General features: G+C 34.9%; 1 protein-coding gene across 1 annotated transcript; it reads right to left on the bottom strand.

The window, feature by feature from the left end:
• Positions 1-1,669: 1,669 nt before the first annotated feature.
• Positions 1,670-21,214, bottom strand: LOC145694540 (transmembrane protein 17B-like). The gene is made up of 4 exons (XM_081770855.1): positions 20,945-21,214; positions 15,946-16,049; positions 4,856-4,969; positions 1,670-2,883 (listed from the first exon to the last, which is right to left on the bottom strand). Exons 1-4 carry the CDS (start codon positions 21,042-21,044, stop codon positions 2,593-2,595), a joined length of 609 nt encoding a protein of 202 aa, XP_081626981.1. The 5' UTR covers positions 21,045-21,214; the 3' UTR covers positions 1,670-2,592.
• Between the last annotated feature and the right edge of the window lie 135 nt (positions 21,215-21,349).

Here is a 21,349-nt window from a genome sequence, read left to right as displayed (position 1 = left end):
GTATGTATGTACTTGGTCAGTTATCATTCTCGGCTTGTACCAAGAGATCTCATATTTGAACGCGGCGGACATCCTGGTTGTGATTTTAATCAGTCTTTCCAGGTGAATCTTGGAATGGTTTACGTAAATTCTGGAAATAAATCTGATGCCTGGTCTGTCGCGTTCTTCAGAAACTGACCTTTCGCATTTTCGGAAAGATGTTTTCTGATGCATTGTTATATTAAGATTTTTTTCTTCCATTTGATGTAAAAAAAATCGTCTCTTAAAGTGTGCGATAGTATTATCCAGGAATTATATGCAAATTACCGTTTCCTCGTACAAACTTCTCCAATGGAAAGATCTTCGTATTTTCAAAAACTTATTTCACTGAAAAAAAAAAAAAAAGGCAAATGGAAGTTAGCTGTAAATGTACGAATAGGGACACTATCATGAATACTAGGGTTGGCAAAAACCATCATTTTTATTGAAAAAAAAAAGCGTTTCTTTTGTTTAAACCAGGTTTTTTTTTGGTTTAAATAATTTGCTCTATAATGGACAGAAAAAAGTTTGTTTCGTCTTGGTGTTATTATGCAACAACCTGGTTATGCTGGAAGGAGTCACATAAGCTTAAAACGGAATCCAAACCGCTTCTTGGCTTACATCCAAGAGAAGTTGTCCTCCATTTGAATTCGAAGCTGGGACTAATTGGCCACAAATGCGATATGTCTGCCGACTCACTCACGAAGGACTCCTGATAAAATTAAGTTGTACTGATCTTTACATACTTGTTAATATAATTCTCAAGAGTTATTTCAGAAGGACAAAAAGATAAACAGTTGCACAAGTGAAAACATAGAGAATTACATATGGACAATTTCAAAATATTGCAGAGTACAGAAGAACTAATTTAGTTCAAGTTTGTTCATTCGACTTTTATTAGTCCGAGTTAAAGATATACAACTTAATTTGCATATCAGTAAGAAAAATGAATACAGATACGGATTATTTGAGTCCACTTTGGCTCTGACCCATTTATACATAAATAGATACCAAAGATAATTTTGATTTCAATAAATGTCTCTCGTGGGGTTTGTACGACCCCCTCCCCCTTCCAAAGTACGACATTTCGTTGTATTTTATCAATAGTAAACATTATTAAAACGAAACAATACTTAGAATTTTTCTTTGATTGCAATTGCATAAGAATAATAACAAACTGTTAAAAAAAAAAAAAAAAAAAATCACAGAAGAAATATTCATAAACTTATATTACAAAAAGTTGCTTTCATCTGTTAGATATTGGTAAGGTACCCCTTCAAATTTTCTTCTTGAAACCTGTACACCACATATTTCACCTTCTTGATGTGCGCAGGAAAATTACATGATTATATACAAGTATACACTACACAAGCCTACAGTAGGTACAAAACTTAAATGTTTTGATCTTACGTAGTTGAAAAAAAAAAAAAAAAAAAAAAAAAAAAAAAAATAGTAGTTTTGTTCATGTTTTTGAAAGCCGTTATGTAACTTTCAATACTTTTGTTTAGCTAAAGAAATTACAGTACAATAAATGGATAAACCAATTTAATGTACAGCTAGTGTTAGCTTAAACAAATAAGGGAAGGAAAAAGTCTACGCAAAATGTACTTTTTGCTTTAACACTGAAAGATATGGAGTAATTAAAGCAACATTTGTTTTGAAAGCAAATTCATTGCATTTTGGAAAATTTAATTTTATCTTTCTATAAAACATTTTATATCTGAATGAGTCAGATTGACAAATCCACACGAAGCGTTAGCAAACTGTCAAAAAGTGCAGCATTTAAATTCTGCTGAAAATGTTCTTATGGGCACTTCCGATTCAAATCCCGGTTCGTTCTCCGGTCTTGGCTTATTTAGCAGGCATTTTCTTCTTGTTTTCAACATGTTTCAGGCTCATGAAAACCACGACAATGACCTGATTCGGTATTTAAAGAAAGAAAGAAAGAAAGAAAAAAAAAAAAAAGCTTTAAAAATCCACAGAATTGCGCGATTTGAACCTATCCTATTATCTGGACCTATTATTATTATTATTTGTGTGCATGATGAAATTGCATCAGTTTTCTTTTATATTTTCCGTAATATTACAGTATTCTATGATAATAATAAATAAATAAATAAATACATGAAAACCCTACATGGCCACACAATGTTCGTCTCGCGACCGAAAGCTTCGATACTCATCATTGCCATCCTTTCTCACTCAAATCAACTGAACACCGTGATTTCGCATATGACCAGGATTAGTATCTTCGTAAGTGAAAACTTATCTTCATGTTGCGGAATGTAAGAACGGCGACTTCTGAATCTTATAGGCAATTAGCTCGCATAGAAAGCGACTTACCTAAGTCACGCATCACGACTTAATCATATTAGCTTGTACATTTACTTGAATTCTCTATTTACTGTATGCGCAATATTTAATGCATACATACGCCTTTCTACTCTGCCGCAATTCCGCTCCTTAGCAGGACATACTTAGAGTGCAATAACACAAGTAACTGGAATCATCGTTACATTTTCTTCGGACAGAATGAACAAGTTTGATATCTGAAAAATTTTCGCACTGGATTATTCAGTCATTCTTCCCGTTATGATATGCTGAAGACTCCTCTCCTTGACTTTGAGCGTCGCCACTGTCCAGTGTTTCGAACTGCAGAAGATGGAATTGGGTGGCCTGATGTCGCGAGGCATGCCTCAATGCTACAAATCCAGAGACGAGTTGTGTAATCAATAGCAACAACATCACCAACTGAACAGCTCGTTCCAACGGCATTGGAAGCATCGCCTCATTCAAAAACAGGAACATTTGAAGTGGAAATTGGAGCAGGAAGGACAACATCCAAAACCCAGCCAGCTCTGGTATCTGAAAACAGTAAAAGTAATAGACTAGACCATATATATATTACACTAATGAATTGCGTAGTGAATACAAATTTTAAATAATAGTAATAATATATTACACTACTATGTTTGTGCTTACGTGCTGAACACAAAGAAGTTACACTGAAATTCGATAACTGCCAGTATTCTAAAAATACTGCTTTTACCCCACCCGTTCAGAGTAACGTCATGAAGAAGGCACATTATTGAATATCACACATATTTTTATATTGAAAATATAGAGAACAACAACGAAACCCAAAGATTACCATATTAAAAAAAAAAAAAAAAAAAAAAAAAAAAAAAAAAAAAAAAAAAAACACGCATCGACTTTGACGAATTAAGACAATTTCCTAATTAAATTAATAATCATCTCTTCCAGTGCCTTTACTTTTGAGCGACAATAGGAAAGAAGCAAGTGCAATGATCATGAAAAAATCGAATTCGAGATTTCAACGAATTTACCATTTCATGACCCCTACACGTCCATATATCTACGTATTTTATGCATTAAAATTTCACTAACAACCCTATACTGTGGATTGTGATATATATATATATATATAACGCAACTTCCGGACTTGAGAAGTGTTGTATTTTGGATAGTTATATATGCTACATATAGTTAACAGAAAATTACTCCAGTACAATTCTTTATAGAAAGAAAGTAAATATTACATTTAAATTAAATACAATTTTAATGTTCTGTAACGAAATAATTCGTTCTACAGAATTTTAATTCAACTAAATAAAGTAATTACTCAGTGACATAAAACTGGCGTGCCGACGCGATAAATTTAGAAATGCGCTCTGGAAGCCATGGCGGAAATCTGAAGGAATTGGATTATCGATAGTAGGAGTTTTGAATGTCAACCCTTGTAAGTCATTTCTCTGAGTAAAACCCACGTGGGAGAAAACGGGAGAACCCCGAGATTATTCATGAACACGATACTGTCCACCGCAAACTCACTTGGACTGGGATTGAACCAGACATCCCTAGCATTGGAGGTGAGCACTTTACCACTGAGCACCTCCGCCCCCTACTAACATAGGTAAAGGTAACAAATTGAACAAGTAAAGGTATAAGGAAGAATACCTAAAAGTTGCAGTAAGACTCAAATTTTTGAATAATAAATTATTTCTACCATTATAAATTTCACAAATTACACCATAACTAGTTCTTAATTTAGTGACTATTTAGTTTAATATGGGAAACTACAAAGACCCTGATAAATCATACATTTCGATTTCATAGACAAAAAGAAAATGAAGTGAAGATAAAACTGTGTAAAGGATTATACGTGTAAATTAACATTCTGATTTTGTTATACAGTTTAGAATTTACCTCCTTCATTACTTTCTCCTAACTATTAAAAGAGTAAGAAGAAAATGGGAGCCTTGAACCCCCAAAGAAGCAATTGCATACAAAAAAATTAGGACACTGGAAAAAAACTTAGGTATTACCTTTCACTACTGAAGTACTATTTTCTTGTTTAAAAAATAAAATGTTGTATAGACTAGTAATAATGTTTTTGCATTTGGTAATAGTGGAAGTAATATCTACTTCCTCCACCACGCTATGACCGGGAGAAAGTACTCTTCCCTCAACTGTCCGGGAGCAAAGGTCGATTTTTATCAACCTATAGTACTAATGATTCATTAAGTAGTTCTTGAGTTTCTATTTATTTTTATTTATTTTGTTTGTCTTCCGGTCAGACACAGGGACAAAAAGCAAAATACAAAGGAACCAAATTCCCTAATTAAACTACTTTCTCATCTGTTTTTCTCATACAGACGCTTTACATCTTTTAATCCTAATCTCTTGTAAAATCATTTTCCTCGCTTGCTTGTTCACGAAATGGTAAAGTATTAGAGTACAAAATAATAAACAGATGTTCTTAAGAAACTGATAAATAAACACTGACATCTAATAGTTGATACGAAATAACACTCACCTTTTCTGTTAGGTTGCCTAAATATCCCAAATATAAGCGAATGCACTCTATCCCAATCACTGCAATGAGCACAATGACGACAATGAACCGATATACACTAGACAGACATTCATACTGAAAGAGAAGAAAAGAAATAGGTTGTTTCATATCATACGAGTAAAGCACTTGGAAAGTTAAGTGTATATTTCATGTGTAAAAGTACTTCATTATAATATGTTAAGGTCTTCACGTAGTTTAAGCAAATTATGTATTATAACAGCCAAAATATTTTTAACGTATCTTGCGTTTATTTATCCTTGATTTCTTGTATTTTACTCATTCACGTCTGCGAGAATTCTCGGAAAAATAGCCTTTCTGAAGATTGAGTACGAAATTACGTGTTAGTTCATTTATTAACCTCCTCTCGTGTATTCCTGTAGAGATAACTTCTCTACAAATTCTTAAATACTTCATACACAATTATAAAAGTGTATTTTCAGGCCGATTTATTTTTATTCACGCCATTATGAACTAAAGTAACCAATCCCTGTTATGTATCTGTTTTTACAATTATGGAAAATTGCTGAAAAATTTTGACGATGGTATGATATTTTTTATTATGCTTTCTTTAAAAAAATATAACATAACTAAATAAGGTTTGCGGTGTTTTTTACAGTAATTATGTGATATCTTCAAATAGGTAAAAGATAATCGAAACGTGGAACAAGAGCGTGCTAGACAATATTATTTTGAATGAGGTGCCGTTATCAGGAATCGTAGTAGTTTTCCGTTTGCACCCATTTAGAAATGCGAAAATAAATGCCAGTTTTTTAACTGGCTGGAAATCGAAAGCAGATAAGCGCAACCGTATCTCATGTAAAACAATATTATCTAGGGCATGTCGATTATCTTTTATCTATTTGAAGATATCACATAATTACTGTAAAATTAGCAGTATTTTAATTTCGCCATGATGGGGCTTCTTAATAAGTAGGATTCATACGTTGAATGAAGACACCTTATGAAGTATTACCTTATTGCCCCTACTGAAAGGAATCAAGAATAAATAAAAGACGCAAGCTACGTAAAAACACTACTTTATGATATTTTAACATATTTGTTATGAATCAATCTTAAACAGTACGTCACCTTCTGCCTAATCTGCTATATGTACGAATCCATGTAGTCAAAGATTATTTTGTTCTTTTTGTCCAGGAACTGTCTTAATATTTAGTTCAAACTTTTCGATTAATTGTCTGTAATTTTTCTGATAATCTGATATTTCTGTAAGTTGCTGAAAAGGTATTCAAATTAGCTTAACTGTTCTCAAACAACACATATGAAGTGTCTGTGCGCTTGTGTAGAACTATACACGCGAAAAACTGAACTCTTTAATTTAGCATCTCACAGTTATGCCATCTAGGCTAAAGAAGACGGATAATTAATTGGATTATGATCATGAAATAACTGGTGGAATGGGAATGTGGGAGAACCGCGACAAAACATACGAATTCAATGTTGTCCACCATACATTTACATTGCCCGAGATTGAACCAGAGACCTCTAACACCAGAGATGAGCGCTCTAGAACTGAGTCCTCTGTTCTCCTCCTCTCTAACTTTACAACGGATTCCATACAATATCGTAAAAACACGTTTCAAAATCTTACAGGTAAGTTCAGAAGGGTTCAACTATTCTTTTATTCTATATTTCAGAACAACTTATTACGGGGCTCGGAAAATTCCTGAGATCATGTCGGTGTTTCGTCTAGCTTTTATTGACGATGGTATTTCCGATTTTTACTTGCCAGTAATTCTGAATTTTATGTACGTTTGGATTCCTTAAAAGCAAACTATAAAAAAAATATCGTTATAAATCTCAAAGTTTCCAATTTACCTGGAACCTTAAATATATATGATATTTAATTCCGTTGCATTAAAAGCAAAGGTTTCACAACAGTGAACATAGCATTGAAATGTGAACCAGGATATTTGATACTTTCACATGGTCAAAGAGGAAGAAGCTTGAGAAATTTGGAGAAAACGAGATCGAAACATTGATGTAGCAGACCTACCTTTGTACCAAGTGGATTAAAAATAAGTAATATCCTGCATCCAGAAATAAAATTTCTTCCTATTATTACATTTCAACCTTCTTGGATGCCTTTCTAAGTAAGTTCTCTCCTGCTATAATTATTACCCTTAATTATTCATGCACGTGTAGGACACGTGTATACATCACAACACAGATCTGTCAGAAGCTTAAAAGTTGTACAGTACTACAGATTTCCACGTATGTTCTATTCTTGAAAATTGAATTTTAAACCATTACATGGCATAGAAGGAACTATTTACACAAGTATACCAAAGTTTGAACAACTATGTTCTTCCAACACAATAGTGCATAATGAGTCTTAATTATATAAAAACATTTCTCAAACAATCCACAATTAGCATACTGAAAAGAACATAAAACGATTTTTTCCTCTGTGAGTTTTTTTGTTATTATTATTCTTTATTAATTTTGGAAATAAAAAAATGGAAAACTCTAAAATACTCTTTCGCAAAATCACTGCAAAATGACAGTCATTCTGCTTTTTGCACGAGTTTATGCTGCGATAAGAAAAGCCATTTGTGCTCCGACATCCAATAACTAGAGGCACGAGCTTTTCGCAATGCGCGATACAACGAAATCTGTCAGAATTAAGTAATTTTCAGTTTCTTGACGTTTTATGGTATTCAATGTGTATTTTTATTGGTTTCCGTTGCGCGATAAAACGTGAAATTGACAGTTTTGCGCGAAATTTCTAACAATACGCGAAATAACGTCAAATTTCAAAAATACGTTTTCATTAATTTAAAAACACCAATTTTCCGCTGACGGAACGGTAGAACGTGGCATGAACGTTTTGGGTGATTCGGACACGGCTATAGAGAACATGTTGCGCGTTAGCTATCATCATCGCAAACTTTCCTACTCACAGTAAGGTTAGTTACTGATTTTCGTTCAGTTTGGTTTAAAAAGATATAATTTTCTATAAGTGAAATTTACAATATCAAGTGAAATATTCAGTGTATTTTGTTTTTAGGTAATTAATGGTTTATTTCTGTAGTGATCTATGAATAAAAGGAACAGTTGTAAAACTGCCAGGGAATATTTTTTTCACAAGGGCTGCAAAATGCGAAACTTTATTTGGAAAATGAGACAAAACGCGAAATATGAAAAACGAAACGCAAAATTTTCAAATTCTTAGTGCGAAAACCTCGTGCTCCTACCAATAACGCTTTGAGCTGAATAAAGATACAGAGTTAAAGTTATTTATGTGCAGTGGAGATAATTTTTACTTTAACAAAAGAGAAATTAAAATATTGTTATACTTGTAATTTTTTGAACGTACTGAATTTTCCCATATCATCCCACTTATGATCCAGATTGCCGTTATCATGGTTAAATAGCGGACTTTTTGTTCGGATGAGAGGGGACTAAAACACGATTATGTACTCGTGTACCAAAGATGAAGTACATTATTCTATCACTCTGATTTCTGTTTCTTCTAAGGGCCTGGATAGACCTGAAGTAAGGAGCTCTTTCATCTCGAATCACTCACATGCTTTTTCACATTAGTTGATTTCTTTTCGTCATGCCTATGTACAACTTCGAGCACGAATAGAAAATTTCGTAAGTGCCTGCAGTTCTAACGAGTAATACTTAGTTACATTTCTTTTCCAATTTTACCATATTAAATTTAGCTTAATTATTTAATGCTACATTTTGTACTTGTACTTCAAGCTTCGATTTTTTTTTTTTTTTAAAGGGAGAAGTAAAATAATAATTTTTGACTTCAATTATCCGTCGAATATAAATATTTATTTTGCGAAATACTGAATCTTGGCATTTTGTGTATTGTAATCAAATGTCCCGTAAAATACACTATTTTTTAAGAGTTTTGTTAGTTGACCATGTGTATATTAGTGAATATGGAAAGCTACCCTAATTTCCGTCATTCTGCCTATTCTTTTCCGTAACTAATGCTCAACCTTTTATTCAACTATTATATGAGAACTCAGATTTGCTTCATCTGATCATATTCTGCAAAATGATCAAAAGAATTTCTGCTTGTTATGTAAAAAACAAATTAAGATATAAATAACCCTAAGAGGGTGGATATTGATAGCTAATAAAGTATGCAGTTTAAATGTAATGTTCCATTCTAATCCAAATAGACGTCTACGAAGAAAATGAAATGAAATGAAATCTTTAAGTTTAACGTTCCACGGTTATGCCGATTACGTTAAAGGAGACGATGATGAGAGATGAGTTAAATGATGGAATGAAGAAAGTGGGAGGAAACGGGGGAATCCCGAGAAAACCCACGAGCACAGTGTTTGTCCACCACAAAGTCCACACGGCGCGAGCTGGGATCGAACCAGGGACCCCAAGCACCGGAGGTGAACGCTCTACCACTGAGCCACCGCGCGCCCCCCGTCTACGAAGATTATAAATATGAAATGAACATGTAAATGACGTTTGTTACATGAAGCTTCTATACAATTGAATAAGGAATGGATATTTCCGTGTTTGATTATTGATAACTAAGTTGTTATTCTCCACTGCATAATTTTACTTATACAGGTTGACCGCGTGACTATGTTACAAAATTTAAGGGATGATTCCTGACACGGAAACAAGAAAAAAAGTTCAAATAAACTTTTGTCCAACGTACATAATTTCGGAGCTACAAGGTGCCGAAAGCGTGGGAAACTGACATTCAAAGCTCTATAGCTCGACTATGGTGAATGATAGAGCTAATGCGGCATGGTCACGTCAAAGACACCGAAGCTGCTGTATTCAAAAATGCTTAGGTCGAGATCGTGCAATTCGTGCACAAGGGATTCCCCAAAGGAGCGTAGGGATTCCCGGATAATCTGTCAAGAAAGATGGGTCGAAAAGGATACGGATGAATAGCTGTCCCAACTGCTAGCAATAATGCGTCTGTACTAAGTCGATATCTCGCACAAGCACAAAATGGCGAACAGTTTTATACGTGCCATGTGTGGTTGCATAACGCGCACTAAATAAGAATGGGAAACATGAAAGGAAAATGTGAATAATTTAGTACAAATGTTAAATACATGATATTACGCTGTCCTATCATTGAACATACGCATTTAATAAAAGGCAATAGTCATGAAACGTTCTAAAATGTTGTAAAAGGATCACACTATTAGTCTTTCTTTCATGTATTGTTGTCATTGAAAACAAATAAACAAAACTGAGCGAAACAACCATAATGCAAAAGAGGTTGTTTCCTAAAAACAAAAGTCACAAGAATGGGAATAATGTCTTCAATCAACATTTTACAGCAGGATTGAATGCAGCCAAGAACATCATCAATTACCTGTAAACGAGACAAATCTCCCAATTATCCTACAATAGGTGATGGACATGGTGTCCCTCTACTTCAACACAGGCGTTACAGCGTCGCAGTAAGATCTGACGCATCCGCTGTAACAACCCAGGATCTGTTCTTATAGTATCACAGACAGCGAGTATTCGTGCTAAGTTCTTCTGCGTTGTCTATAGACGTTTCATAGACAAGTGTTTTGACATAACCCCACAAGAAAAAATTAAGTGGATGTAAATCTGGGGAACGTGCATGCCAATTACAAGGACCGCCTCTTCCAATCCATCTGTCACGAAACGTTTGATTCAAATACTCTCGAGCACTAGCTGAAAAGTGGGCTGGGGCGCCATCATGTTGAAACCACATCCGTTGACGAACACCGAGAGGGACATCCTCTAATAACTCTGGAAGTATGTCTCGCAGGAATCTCGTATACACTGGTGCAGTTAATCGTGGTGGTAGTAAATATGGACCTATTATCTGATCACTGATAATATCCGCCCACATATTTATGGCGAATCGGTCTTGGTGGCCCCTTTCCACAATTGCATAAGGATTTTCGTCTGCCCATACATGACTATTGTGACTATTAAATATCTCGTCTTTCGTAAAACAAGCTTCGTCGGTGAAAAGCAGGTAGGAAGCAAACTGTGGATCAATTACAGAGCGTTGGAGAAACCACTCTCAAAACCGAACGCGAGGTTGAAAGTCAGTTGGACGTAAGGCCTGAACCCTCTGCGGGTGATAGAGGTGTAACTGTTGCTCGTGTACTACTTTCCAAACAGTATCTTGTGCTACTCCCCTTTCACGTGCTACTTTCCGGGTACTTACTGTTGGGTCTTGGGTGAAACGGTCAAGCACTTGTTCTTCAAAGTTCGGAGTACTTGTGGTTCTTCGTCTTCCTTGGTCGTAGTATTGAGGTTGTAAATTCCCCGTGTCTCGTAAGCGTTGAAAAAGTCTGGCTGGATGTCTTCTTTCTGGATACTTCAGTCGATCTAACCTATTAGCTTGTCGACTGTTGCCATTTGCTTGACCGTATACAAATATCATGTGCGCAAGTTCTGCTATCGAATACTCCATTTGATCTCACATTCGAACAAGCAAAGCACAAACTGCACTAAGGAACTCGTACGCTACGAACAAAACCACATGAAGAATGACCTTCCACCTTCCACAACAACTTCTAGTAGGGTTGTCTTATACTTTCCTTACCTTCGATTGTTTTCTACGACAGAAGGAAGAACAAATGCTTGTGATCAAACCTGCAAACTGTGGTGTACTTCAGGTGATAGCACCGTCTGTGAAAACAAAATATCTTCTAAACGATAACAATACGACATGTTAAGCATTCTAGACAAAATCTCGGAATTAGTCCTGCAAAACATCGGAAGCAGCGACTAAAACAAACGTCCTGATAAATTGTTTTTCCTTGTTCTTTTTCAATGTTCGGGTAACGCACATTACGGCTAATGATAAGAAACGGATATTTTACTGTTGTTCTCTGGCAGTGGTCAAATTAACATGGGATGGCGGAAAAATCCCCCTCTCGTAAAAAGTATCCTCGGCTCGTATCATCAAATGAAATAAAGTTTCTGCCTGGAAGAAAGCACCCATATCTCCCGGTTTTTCCCCTTAGTTTTACTTGCTTTCAATGACAAAACTACATGAAAGAAAACAATGATAGTGTGATGTTTGTACAACATTGTAGTACGTTTCATGATTATTCCCTTTATTAAACGCGTCTATACGTACAATGAACAGGACAGTGTACTATCATGTATTTACCATTTGTACTAAATTATTCACATTTTCCTTTCATATTTTCCCCACTCTTATTTAGTGCGCGTTATGCAACCACACATGGCACGTATAAAACTGTTCGCCATTTTGTGCTTGTGCGAGATATCGACTTAGTACAGACGCATTATTGCTAGCAGTTGGGACAGCTATTCATCCGTATCCTTTTCGACCCATCTTTCTTGACAGATTATCCGGGAATCCCTACGCTCCTTTGGGGAATCCCTTGTGCACGAATTGCACGATCTCGACCTAAGCATTTTTGAATACAGCAGCTTCGGTGTCTTTGACGTGACCATGCCGCATTAGCTCTATCATTCACCATAGTCGAGCTATAGAGCTTTGAATGTCAGTTTCCCACGCTTTCGGCACCTTGTAGCTCCGAAATTATGTACGTTGGACAAAAGTTTATTTGAACTTTTTTTCTTGTTTCCGTGTCAGGAATCATCCCTTAAATTTTGTAACATAGTCACGCGGTCACCCTGTATATTATACATAATGGATCATTTACGGAATTTGAAGAATAAAATAGACACAGAAAGGATTGTGAAACGGTTTTTATTTTGTTACCCAAATATTAAGTATCCAGATGTCGTTGTTGGTTGATGCTGTAAAACAACTCTTACTTCATACAATATATTCTCTCATGTCAATACCTTCTCCTTATTTGCAATTTTGTTTTGATTCTTTGCCCTACTACCATGCAGCTCGAAAAATCTTTAAGCTTTACGTTCTACTCTTATGCCGTGTAAGTTAAAGAAGACGGTGATGATGAGAAATGAATGAAGAAAGTAGGAGAACCCAGAAAACCTACGCACACGGTGTTTTATCTACCACAAAGCTCACTTGCCACGAGCTGGGATAGAAAAAGGGATCCCCGCTCCAGAGGTGTAACACTGAGGCTTCGTGCTCACGCCCAGTGCAGCTGAAGATTCTTGTGGATGTGAGAAAGCGTTAGTTTAGAATAGAAGTATGTTGTTGCGCTGTTACAGTGTGACAAAGTTAAACTAATTGTCTACATTTTATACAGTTCTACTGTTGATTCGTATTATACACCACAGCATACAACTCCTTTCAAACTCCACTATATGTAATTGGAACGAGTAATATATTATCTCATTCAACCAGTAGCCCCAACAAAGCATAAGCGCACCTAGGACACAGACACATTTAACTAACAACAAAACGGTAAAGTAACTACGTCATCCTTAAATTTGAATCGTGATTTTCAACACTATCCCAGATTTCACGGAAAAATTTATTTCGAATTTTGATCCAATGTTGCACAGTTTTCCCGAAATATCAGACTAAAGAGGTAATGGGATCCATTTTTATATATATATATATTTTTTTCCTGGTCTATTATGAAATTCTCATGCAACTTTCTTCCATTTTTTCAGGGTGTAGAAGTCAAATCAGTTTCTTCTCTCTCAATCAAATAGTAAATGCAGATGTTGGTGCGAATTTCGGTTTCCTCAGAGACGATGTTGAAAATTCATAGAAAAAAGTTCTTCCAAACATTCAGCTCTATTAAATTTGAATGCACAAAATAATTACATGCCGTTTCCTTCATATACACTGAGATAGAAGAACATGTTGTAGCGGTAAATCTATCGGTGTAGCGGTGAATTTTATATTTTTGTGGATGGAGTTAAGTTCCAATAGAAGACACAATCCCAAAATGTTCTAATAATTATAAATAATTAAGCACATTCTCAACACAAATAAAATATCTTACATATGTTTAAACTTATCTCTGCTCAAAATTTTAAATGCATAAGTTATTGTAGGTATGTTTACGATACCTAATTATTTACAACAAAAACATTTTATTACTGGAATTTAACTCTACTCATAAAAGTATAAAATTCATGTTGGAAGAGGGAACAGAAAGAGGCCGAAATATTCTTAAGCTTCAGGTATGCCGCTACAACTTTTTTTTTTTTTTTTTTTTTTGGGAGAGAGAGACAGGCAGACAACATGTACTTACTTTGTGCACAAAGATTCCGCGCATTCAAATCTAATAAAGGCGAAAATTTAGTTACATCTTTCTGCGAGCTTTCTGCACCATCTCAAAGGAAGCTAAACTTCAGCAACATCTATATTTACTCTTGGACTTTAGGTAGGAAAAATATAGTTGACTTCTATACTCTAAAAAAAAGGAAGAAGGCTATTTGGGAATTTCACAATACACAAGAGAAAAAAATAAATAAAAAATAATATAAAAGCACCTCTTTACTTCTTTGACTTGGAATTTAGGAAAAACTGATACACTGGATCAAACTTTGACATCAAGTTTTACGTGAAATCCGGGACGAGTTTTCAAAACTCACTATCAAAACATACGAATAAGTTAAACACTTCAGGAATTTACGAAACTTTCTGTTTGTGCTCGAAGTTTCCTACATAGACATGACGAAAAGAAATATTTCAACTAATGTAAAAAAGCATGCGAGGGATTTAAGGTAGAAGAGCACCTCGTTTCATAGGGTTAAGGTGCTTCATCTTCACGAACACAGGATTGTGTTTGAGTCATTTTTCATAATTATATCTATATCTATCTATCTATATATATATATCTATATCTATATCTATATCTATATATATATATATAATACTCAACCTTGATAAAGGCAGTCATAAATGAAATGATAAAGGGAAATCCAGTAAGTTCAAAAAATTACAAGTATAACAATATTTATATTTTTTCTTTTGTTAAAGTGTATAACAAATGTCAAAAATTATCTCCATTTCACATAAATAACTTTCATTCAGCTCAAAGTGTTGGATCTCGGAGCACAAACAGACTTTCTTATCGAAGTATAGTCTCCTGAAGAAAGCAGAATGACTGGCAGTTTGTAAAATGATTTTGCAAAAGAGTATTTTAGAGTTTTTCAAGTTTTAATTTCCAAAAATAACAAAGGATAATAATAAAAGGTCATAGAGAAAAAGATCCCTTCAGTATGCTACATGTACATTGATAGAAACATGTTTTTATGTGATTAAAATTCACTACGTGTCGTGTTGAAAGAACATGGTTATTGTTCAAACTTACTTTTATTAGTGCTATACTTGTGTAAATGGTTTTCCCGCGTTATACATAGTTTAAAATTCAGTTTTCAAGAATAGAACATACGTGAAGAAGTGTCAGACTCTACACGTTTTAAGTTTCTAGCAGATCTGTGTTATCCTATAGCGCTCATCAGCAAGTAGATCTAATATACTTGTTGTGTGTAACATATGGCTTCAATCAATATTGACGCAGCACTTTAAGAATGAATTTGGGAATTCTATCATGAAAAAGTCAAATAAAGTATTCTTCACGAATGGTATGAAAATGTTTGGCAAGATACTTTGGAGATAAATTGTGTAAAGTAGCAAGCTGCTTCAAATTTTGTCAGTGTTACCTACGTTAAATGTTTTTCGTGAAAGAGGGTTTAGTTTAATGAAGTTAAGAACGATTTACGGTCATCAATTGGGTCGGACAGCCTTAATAATTAAATGTTTAATAACATGAACTGTCCATTAATTATAAAATAATTTTGATCCATCTAGAACGTCGGCGAGTGGTATTTCAGTGCTCAAACAACAAAATATACCGTATACATGGACATAAAACACACAGTTTTGCTTTGTAAAACTTCACATACCGCCTTCAATTGCTGCTACCTTTGAGGAATAGTCTGTGTAGTAAGTTAAGCTTGAATGTTTCGTACCAGTAATTATACTTGGAAGTTAAAATATTAGGTTTATGTATCAAACTGGATTTGTATTACTGTGGTACTTGGTTTTTGTGAACTGGCACCTAAATCAGAAGAACATTTTTAGAGCTCTGAGTTACTAACTGTAAATTTATCTCAAAAAAATTGAAACTGTTTAATAATTACAAAATGTCATATAAAGAACTTACTTTCAAATGAAGCATTATAACCACAGAGACTAGCCAAAATGGAAAGAAGTAAACATTGAAGTATAACGCCATCTGCAAGGGTAGGCTGGACACAACTTCACTCCCTAGGAATGTAAGAAATTTATATTGTAATGAGTAATTACTTAAAAAATTAATAACTTTATTGAATAATGATAATTATAAATTACAATAATTACGAACGATGTCAAATATTGGACAGCAGCACAAATTTCTACAAATTTATCTTGCGGAGAAAGTTCAGATCCCATGATCAATGTACGTTGGCATTCACATTGATAGTGAGTGAGTTCAATTCTGGGTTAAACCGGACGTACCTTGGCTATTTATTTTGGTAGATCTTTTCAAAGATTCTTACGTAATTTAATGTGAGGAATCGATTGGTGGAGACCCCGATTTTTGGAGGTGACCGCATCAAGATCAAATCGAAGGTCAAAATCGTTTAAGGCTCTTAATTAAGATTCCAAGCTAGCTCATAGATTCCACGTTAACTATGTTTCAAGCAACGATTTAGTGACAGAGATCCGGAAGACATTATTCAAACACAATTAAAGAGGTTAACTTTACAAAGCTCCAGTTGGTATCCTTACCTAGAAAGAACAATGGCACTACTTTCAACCATGAGAATGAACAGTCGTATTTGCATATGCTGACACAAAAAAATCTTCCTTTATGCACCTACCTACCTTTGGTAACGTGCCTGCTACCTATGGATGCATTTTGCACAATTACATCGAATATTCTTTATCTATAAAGATACAACAACGCCATCTGTCGCAGAACACTTCTAAAATAGCCTTACTTTTCGTGTCTGCGTAAGGATACCAACTGAAGCGTAATTAAATTAACACACAAGACGATGAAGTTGACTATTCAGTTATTTTGAATAGTATAACAATTTATAAGTCTGAATTAGGATTTACGGATGAAACAATTTGCAAAGATATTTGGCTTGGTGTGACGTGATTCCTAGAGACGATAGACACATAAGAAATGATCTAAAACAAATTTTGTGTTCAGATCCTAGTTCATTGCACCTCAAAATACACTGCGAAAGGCCAGGATGCGCACACAATAGTCCACCGAAACCAATAGTGCAGGTGCGCTTGTTGACCTTTGAACTGACCTTGATGTGGTCACCTCCAGAGATCGGGGCAATGCATCAACCGATTCCTCGCATCAAATTACGTAAGAATCTTTAAAAAAAATCGAATAAAACTAATCCACGTTACCTTTATTACAATTTATTATATCCTTCATAACCTCGCTGTCGAACGAGGATATAAAACACAAACACACTTGGTGCTACTGTGTCACGAAACAAATCACATTCTGCAAGCATACCTAATACGACTGGAAGATCTCTAGTAGAACGCAAGTTTTTAAAGCATTAAGTGACAATTTTTGCAAAGTTTTTTTTAAACCATGGGCGCAAATTAAAAATCAGGCTCCAAAATAAAATTGAAAAATGCAGTAGTAAAATAAATTGAGAGTAATACTTAAAGAAAGAGTAAGAGAATATCACGATTATCCGCGTAATTGGGTGGGAATGCACCACGGATAGCGAAAATCGTGGATAACCTGAAAAAAAGATTAGAAGTTCGTAATTAATCCTCCAGAGGTCGCCCGTGGACTCTCACTCCACAGTGAACAATGAATATAATTTACTACCACGCACATCACTCTTCCCAATTCCCGTTTTTCATACCTTACAACAATCGGCTTTTGCCTACCAGAGTAGAGATACACTTCGAAACTTGCACTATTGGTGCTAATATTTATTTTTACAACGCAATTTATTTTTATGTTTTAGACCATAACTCTAATTAACTAACTAACTCTATGGCCTATGGAACCCGGGCGTTCAATGCCGCGTTCACAAAAGCTCTCCACTGACTTCTATCCTTAGTCAATTGGGTTCAGTTTCTACTTTGTATTCCTATCTCTGCGAGATCCATCTTAATATTGTCTTCCCATCTGCGCCTAGGTGTTCCTAATGGTCGTTTTCCGATTGGTCTTCCAGTCAAGACTTTGAAAGCGTCTCTACTTTCTTCCATTCTAGCTACATGACCTGCCCATCTAAGCCTCCTAGACTTGACAACCCTAACAATGTTAGGTAAACCGTATAAATTATGTAGTTCCTCGTTATGAAGTTTCCGCCAATCCCCATTCCCGTTCCTCTTGGGTCCGAATATTCGTCTCAGGATCTTGTAATCAAATACTTTCAGTCTATGTTCTTCCCTCAGAGTAAGGACCATCTTTCGCAACCATACAGAACAACAGGCATGATTATCGTTTTATATATTTTAAGCTTCAAATTCCTCGACAGAATTCGCGACGACAAGAGATTTTGAACTGAATAGTAACACGAATTCCCTGCTTTTAGTCGACATTTAATTTCTTCGTGAATATGGCTTTCGTCTGTTAATATTGATCCTAAATATTTGAAAGTATCCACTTTATCAAAAGTATTATTTAATATGTTAATGCATCCATAATTTGCCGTATTACGGTTCCGACGCACTTCCATGTATTTAGTTTCCTCTGCATTTACTTCTAAACCCATGTCCCTACAAGCGTTTAATAAGATCTCTGCATTTCTTTCTATTGTTCTCCTATCATTCCTTATTAAATTTACATCATCAGCATATGCCATAACCTGGTGAATACCGTTCAACTCTAGGCCCTGGTTGCTATCTTTGATTTTTCTTATGGCGTATTCCAGCACAAAGTTAAATAATAATGGCGACAACGCATCTCCTTGTTTCAGACCATTTTTGACATGAAAGCACGTGACAAACATTTTCCTACCCTTCTTTACTTTGGGATTCATTTAAATATATCTTAATTAATCTAAGTAGCTTTCTCGGTATTCCAAGTTCCGTAAGAACGTTGTATAATGTTTCTCTCCTAACCGAGTCGTACGCCTTTCTAAAACCAATAAATAGTTGATGTACCGGGGTATTGTATTCCCACTTTTTTTCGAGTATTTGGCGAATAGTAAATATTTGGTCGATAGTTGATCGATTTCGTCTAAATCCGCACTGATAATCTCCAATAATTTCATCTGCGTATGGGGTCAATCTTGTTAATAGAATATTTGAAAGGATTTTATAAGATGTTGACAGAAGAGAAATGCCTCGATAATTATTACAGTCAATGTTTTAGACCATACAGTATTTATTTGCATGCGCAGCGCCAGTATAAAACGAGTACTTATGGAATGTAATTGAGGGCCACTGCAGTAGGGCTATTATTCTTTTTGCGGATAATCGGGGCTTTACTGTACTTAAGAAGGTATTTATGTAAACACCGAACATATAAAATGAAGTAGTAACGTAGAATAACTTTAAATATGCATCACGAAACTGTATGTCAGCAATGTACACACATAGTATACGTAGGCTCACGAGTCACTTATAGCAAGAAGTGTGAGTAGGGTGACATAGTTTGCGATTACGAAAAACAGAAAATGGATTATATAAAGTTATACAAATAAAGTGATGATAAGGAACTCATAGTTCGGAAAAAAGAAGCTCGAAGGAGCAAATATGACGTAGGTTCTGACTTCTGTAGTACATAGTACTGTAAAAGATTTTTTACCTGGGAGCCGTGGTGACTCAGTGGTAGATTGCTCACTTATTGTGCGTGGATCCCTGATTTGATATCAGCTTGCATCAGATGAACTTTAAGGTGTACAAGCACCGTGAGCAGGATTTTCCCGAGGGTTCTCCGTTTTCTTCATTGCACTCTTCCATCTATAATCATTACCGTCCCTCTTATCTTAGAAACATAATCGTGGGATGTTAAAAAATATTTATAGAGTGATTGTTATTAGTACCCACCACCCAAACACGATTCCAGGTGTATTAAGAAGCAAATTTCCTCCAGCAAACATACCTAGTAAGTGAAAGATAGGAACTGATATTCTCTTTATAGAATTTATTGTCATTTTATGTATGCACCTATATTGTAATTTGTACACACATGATGGAGAAAAATGAATAAAATAAGAACTCCTAATATATTTACAGACTATTTTCATAAACGTGATTTGATCATTATCTTGATGTAGGTCCAGTTAATGGGACCAGAGATTTATAAAATTTACAGAAGAAATATCTAATGATACTTCAGTTGGAATAACTAAAATATATGCACATCTCACATCTGACATCTTTAATATATATGTATTTAAAATAAAATGAATTGTTGGTATGTTTTAAAATACGTAAGGAAGCCATAGTGAAATAAATTCGTATGCCAATGTAACGATAAAGCTTCCAACACGTAAGGCATGTAGTAACATAAGGAACACAGTGCATTTCCATTTGAATCCCTTACGAGCAACTCACCGTCGCTGAGGCGCCTACTCCCTACGGCCACTCCCTGGCTTATTTTTGGCACTGTTACTTTCATGAGTAATTGATTAGTAATGGGGAGCCAACACTAACAAAGACAGAAAATAACGTGCCCTGTGGGACTCTAACCCGCCTTCACTCGCTAACTCTCGCTCGGCAATGCTGTCTGAATTAAATGTTAATAACCTAATCTAACCGAATGTGAATAGAATATCGCAAAAATTCGGTTAAAAACCTGACCCTCCAAAGCTAAACAATTGCCCTTTAATGGTATATGTTTTTAAGTTACCGTATATGTTTTTAATCCATAGCAGTTCTCATAAAGTAAATCTACACTCATGAATACAATCCTATACGGAAAAATATTTAAAGTTACGAAGTGTAAATTTCCTGCAAAAAGAAGTCAACCATGTAAGAAATCCATGTTGGTCCCAGATCTGTAACATTATTTTATTGTAGCTGTCAGTGCAAAACTATATATGCTATCGTTTCACTTAACTTCATTTGTACTTAATACTAATGGAAAGTTGCAAATAGCTAGGATTTAAAGTTATTTCCAATGGTGTCTTCCAACTTAATCTGGACAGAAGAAACATCTAGGTTTAAATATATAATCTTACCAACTTTATAGAACCCAGATTCGGCGTATGTTGTATGATACAACCCAGGAAATATTCTTTCTGAAACACTTGTAACTGTTCGTCTCCAAATTTCCCCCATATTTTAGAAACTAAAAAATCCGCTCTGCGTACAATTTGAACTTCGATATTGTTTATGTTTTTATTTACATTGATTACTTAATTTATTGCTGTTCAGAGGACTTCGATATTTCTATCCTAATAGTTTTTGCAGTAAAATTAATAAATGCAATTCTATTAATATTATTAAAGTTTCTACAGAAATAAAAGTGGAAATATAAATAAAATGTAATTGCTTTATTTTTCGAGAAAAACAAGAATTTAAATAAAATATTTATTTGCATAAGTACATCCGAAGAGAAAGAGAAAAAGACAATTTACAGTATA

The sequence above is a fragment of the Thermobia domestica genome, chromosome 9 (genome assembly GCF_964235325.1).
Source record: "Thermobia domestica chromosome 9, izTheDome1.hap1.1, whole genome shotgun sequence".
In the NCBI taxonomy this organism is placed as follows: domain Eukaryota; kingdom Metazoa; phylum Arthropoda; class Insecta; order Zygentoma; family Lepismatidae; genus Thermobia; species Thermobia domestica.
The sequence above is the reverse complement of the archived record's forward strand: the minus strand, read 5'-3'. Positions and strand labels throughout refer to the sequence as shown.

Bases quoted from the DNA above. Each gene is read 5' to 3' on its own strand.
- LOC145694540 (XM_081770855.1), bottom strand. From the start codon at position 21,044: ATGGGGGAAATTTGGAGACGAACAGTTACAAGTGTTTCAGAAAGAATA. The intron at 16,050-20,944 runs GTAAGATTATAT...TTACATTCCTAG, and splicing joins ATCTGGGTTCTATAAAGTTG to GGAGTGAAGTTGTGTCCAGC. The intron at 2,884-4,855 runs GTGAGTGTTATT...TACTGTTTTCAG, and splicing joins TAGGCAACCTAACAGAAAAG to ATACCAGAGCTGGCTGGGTT.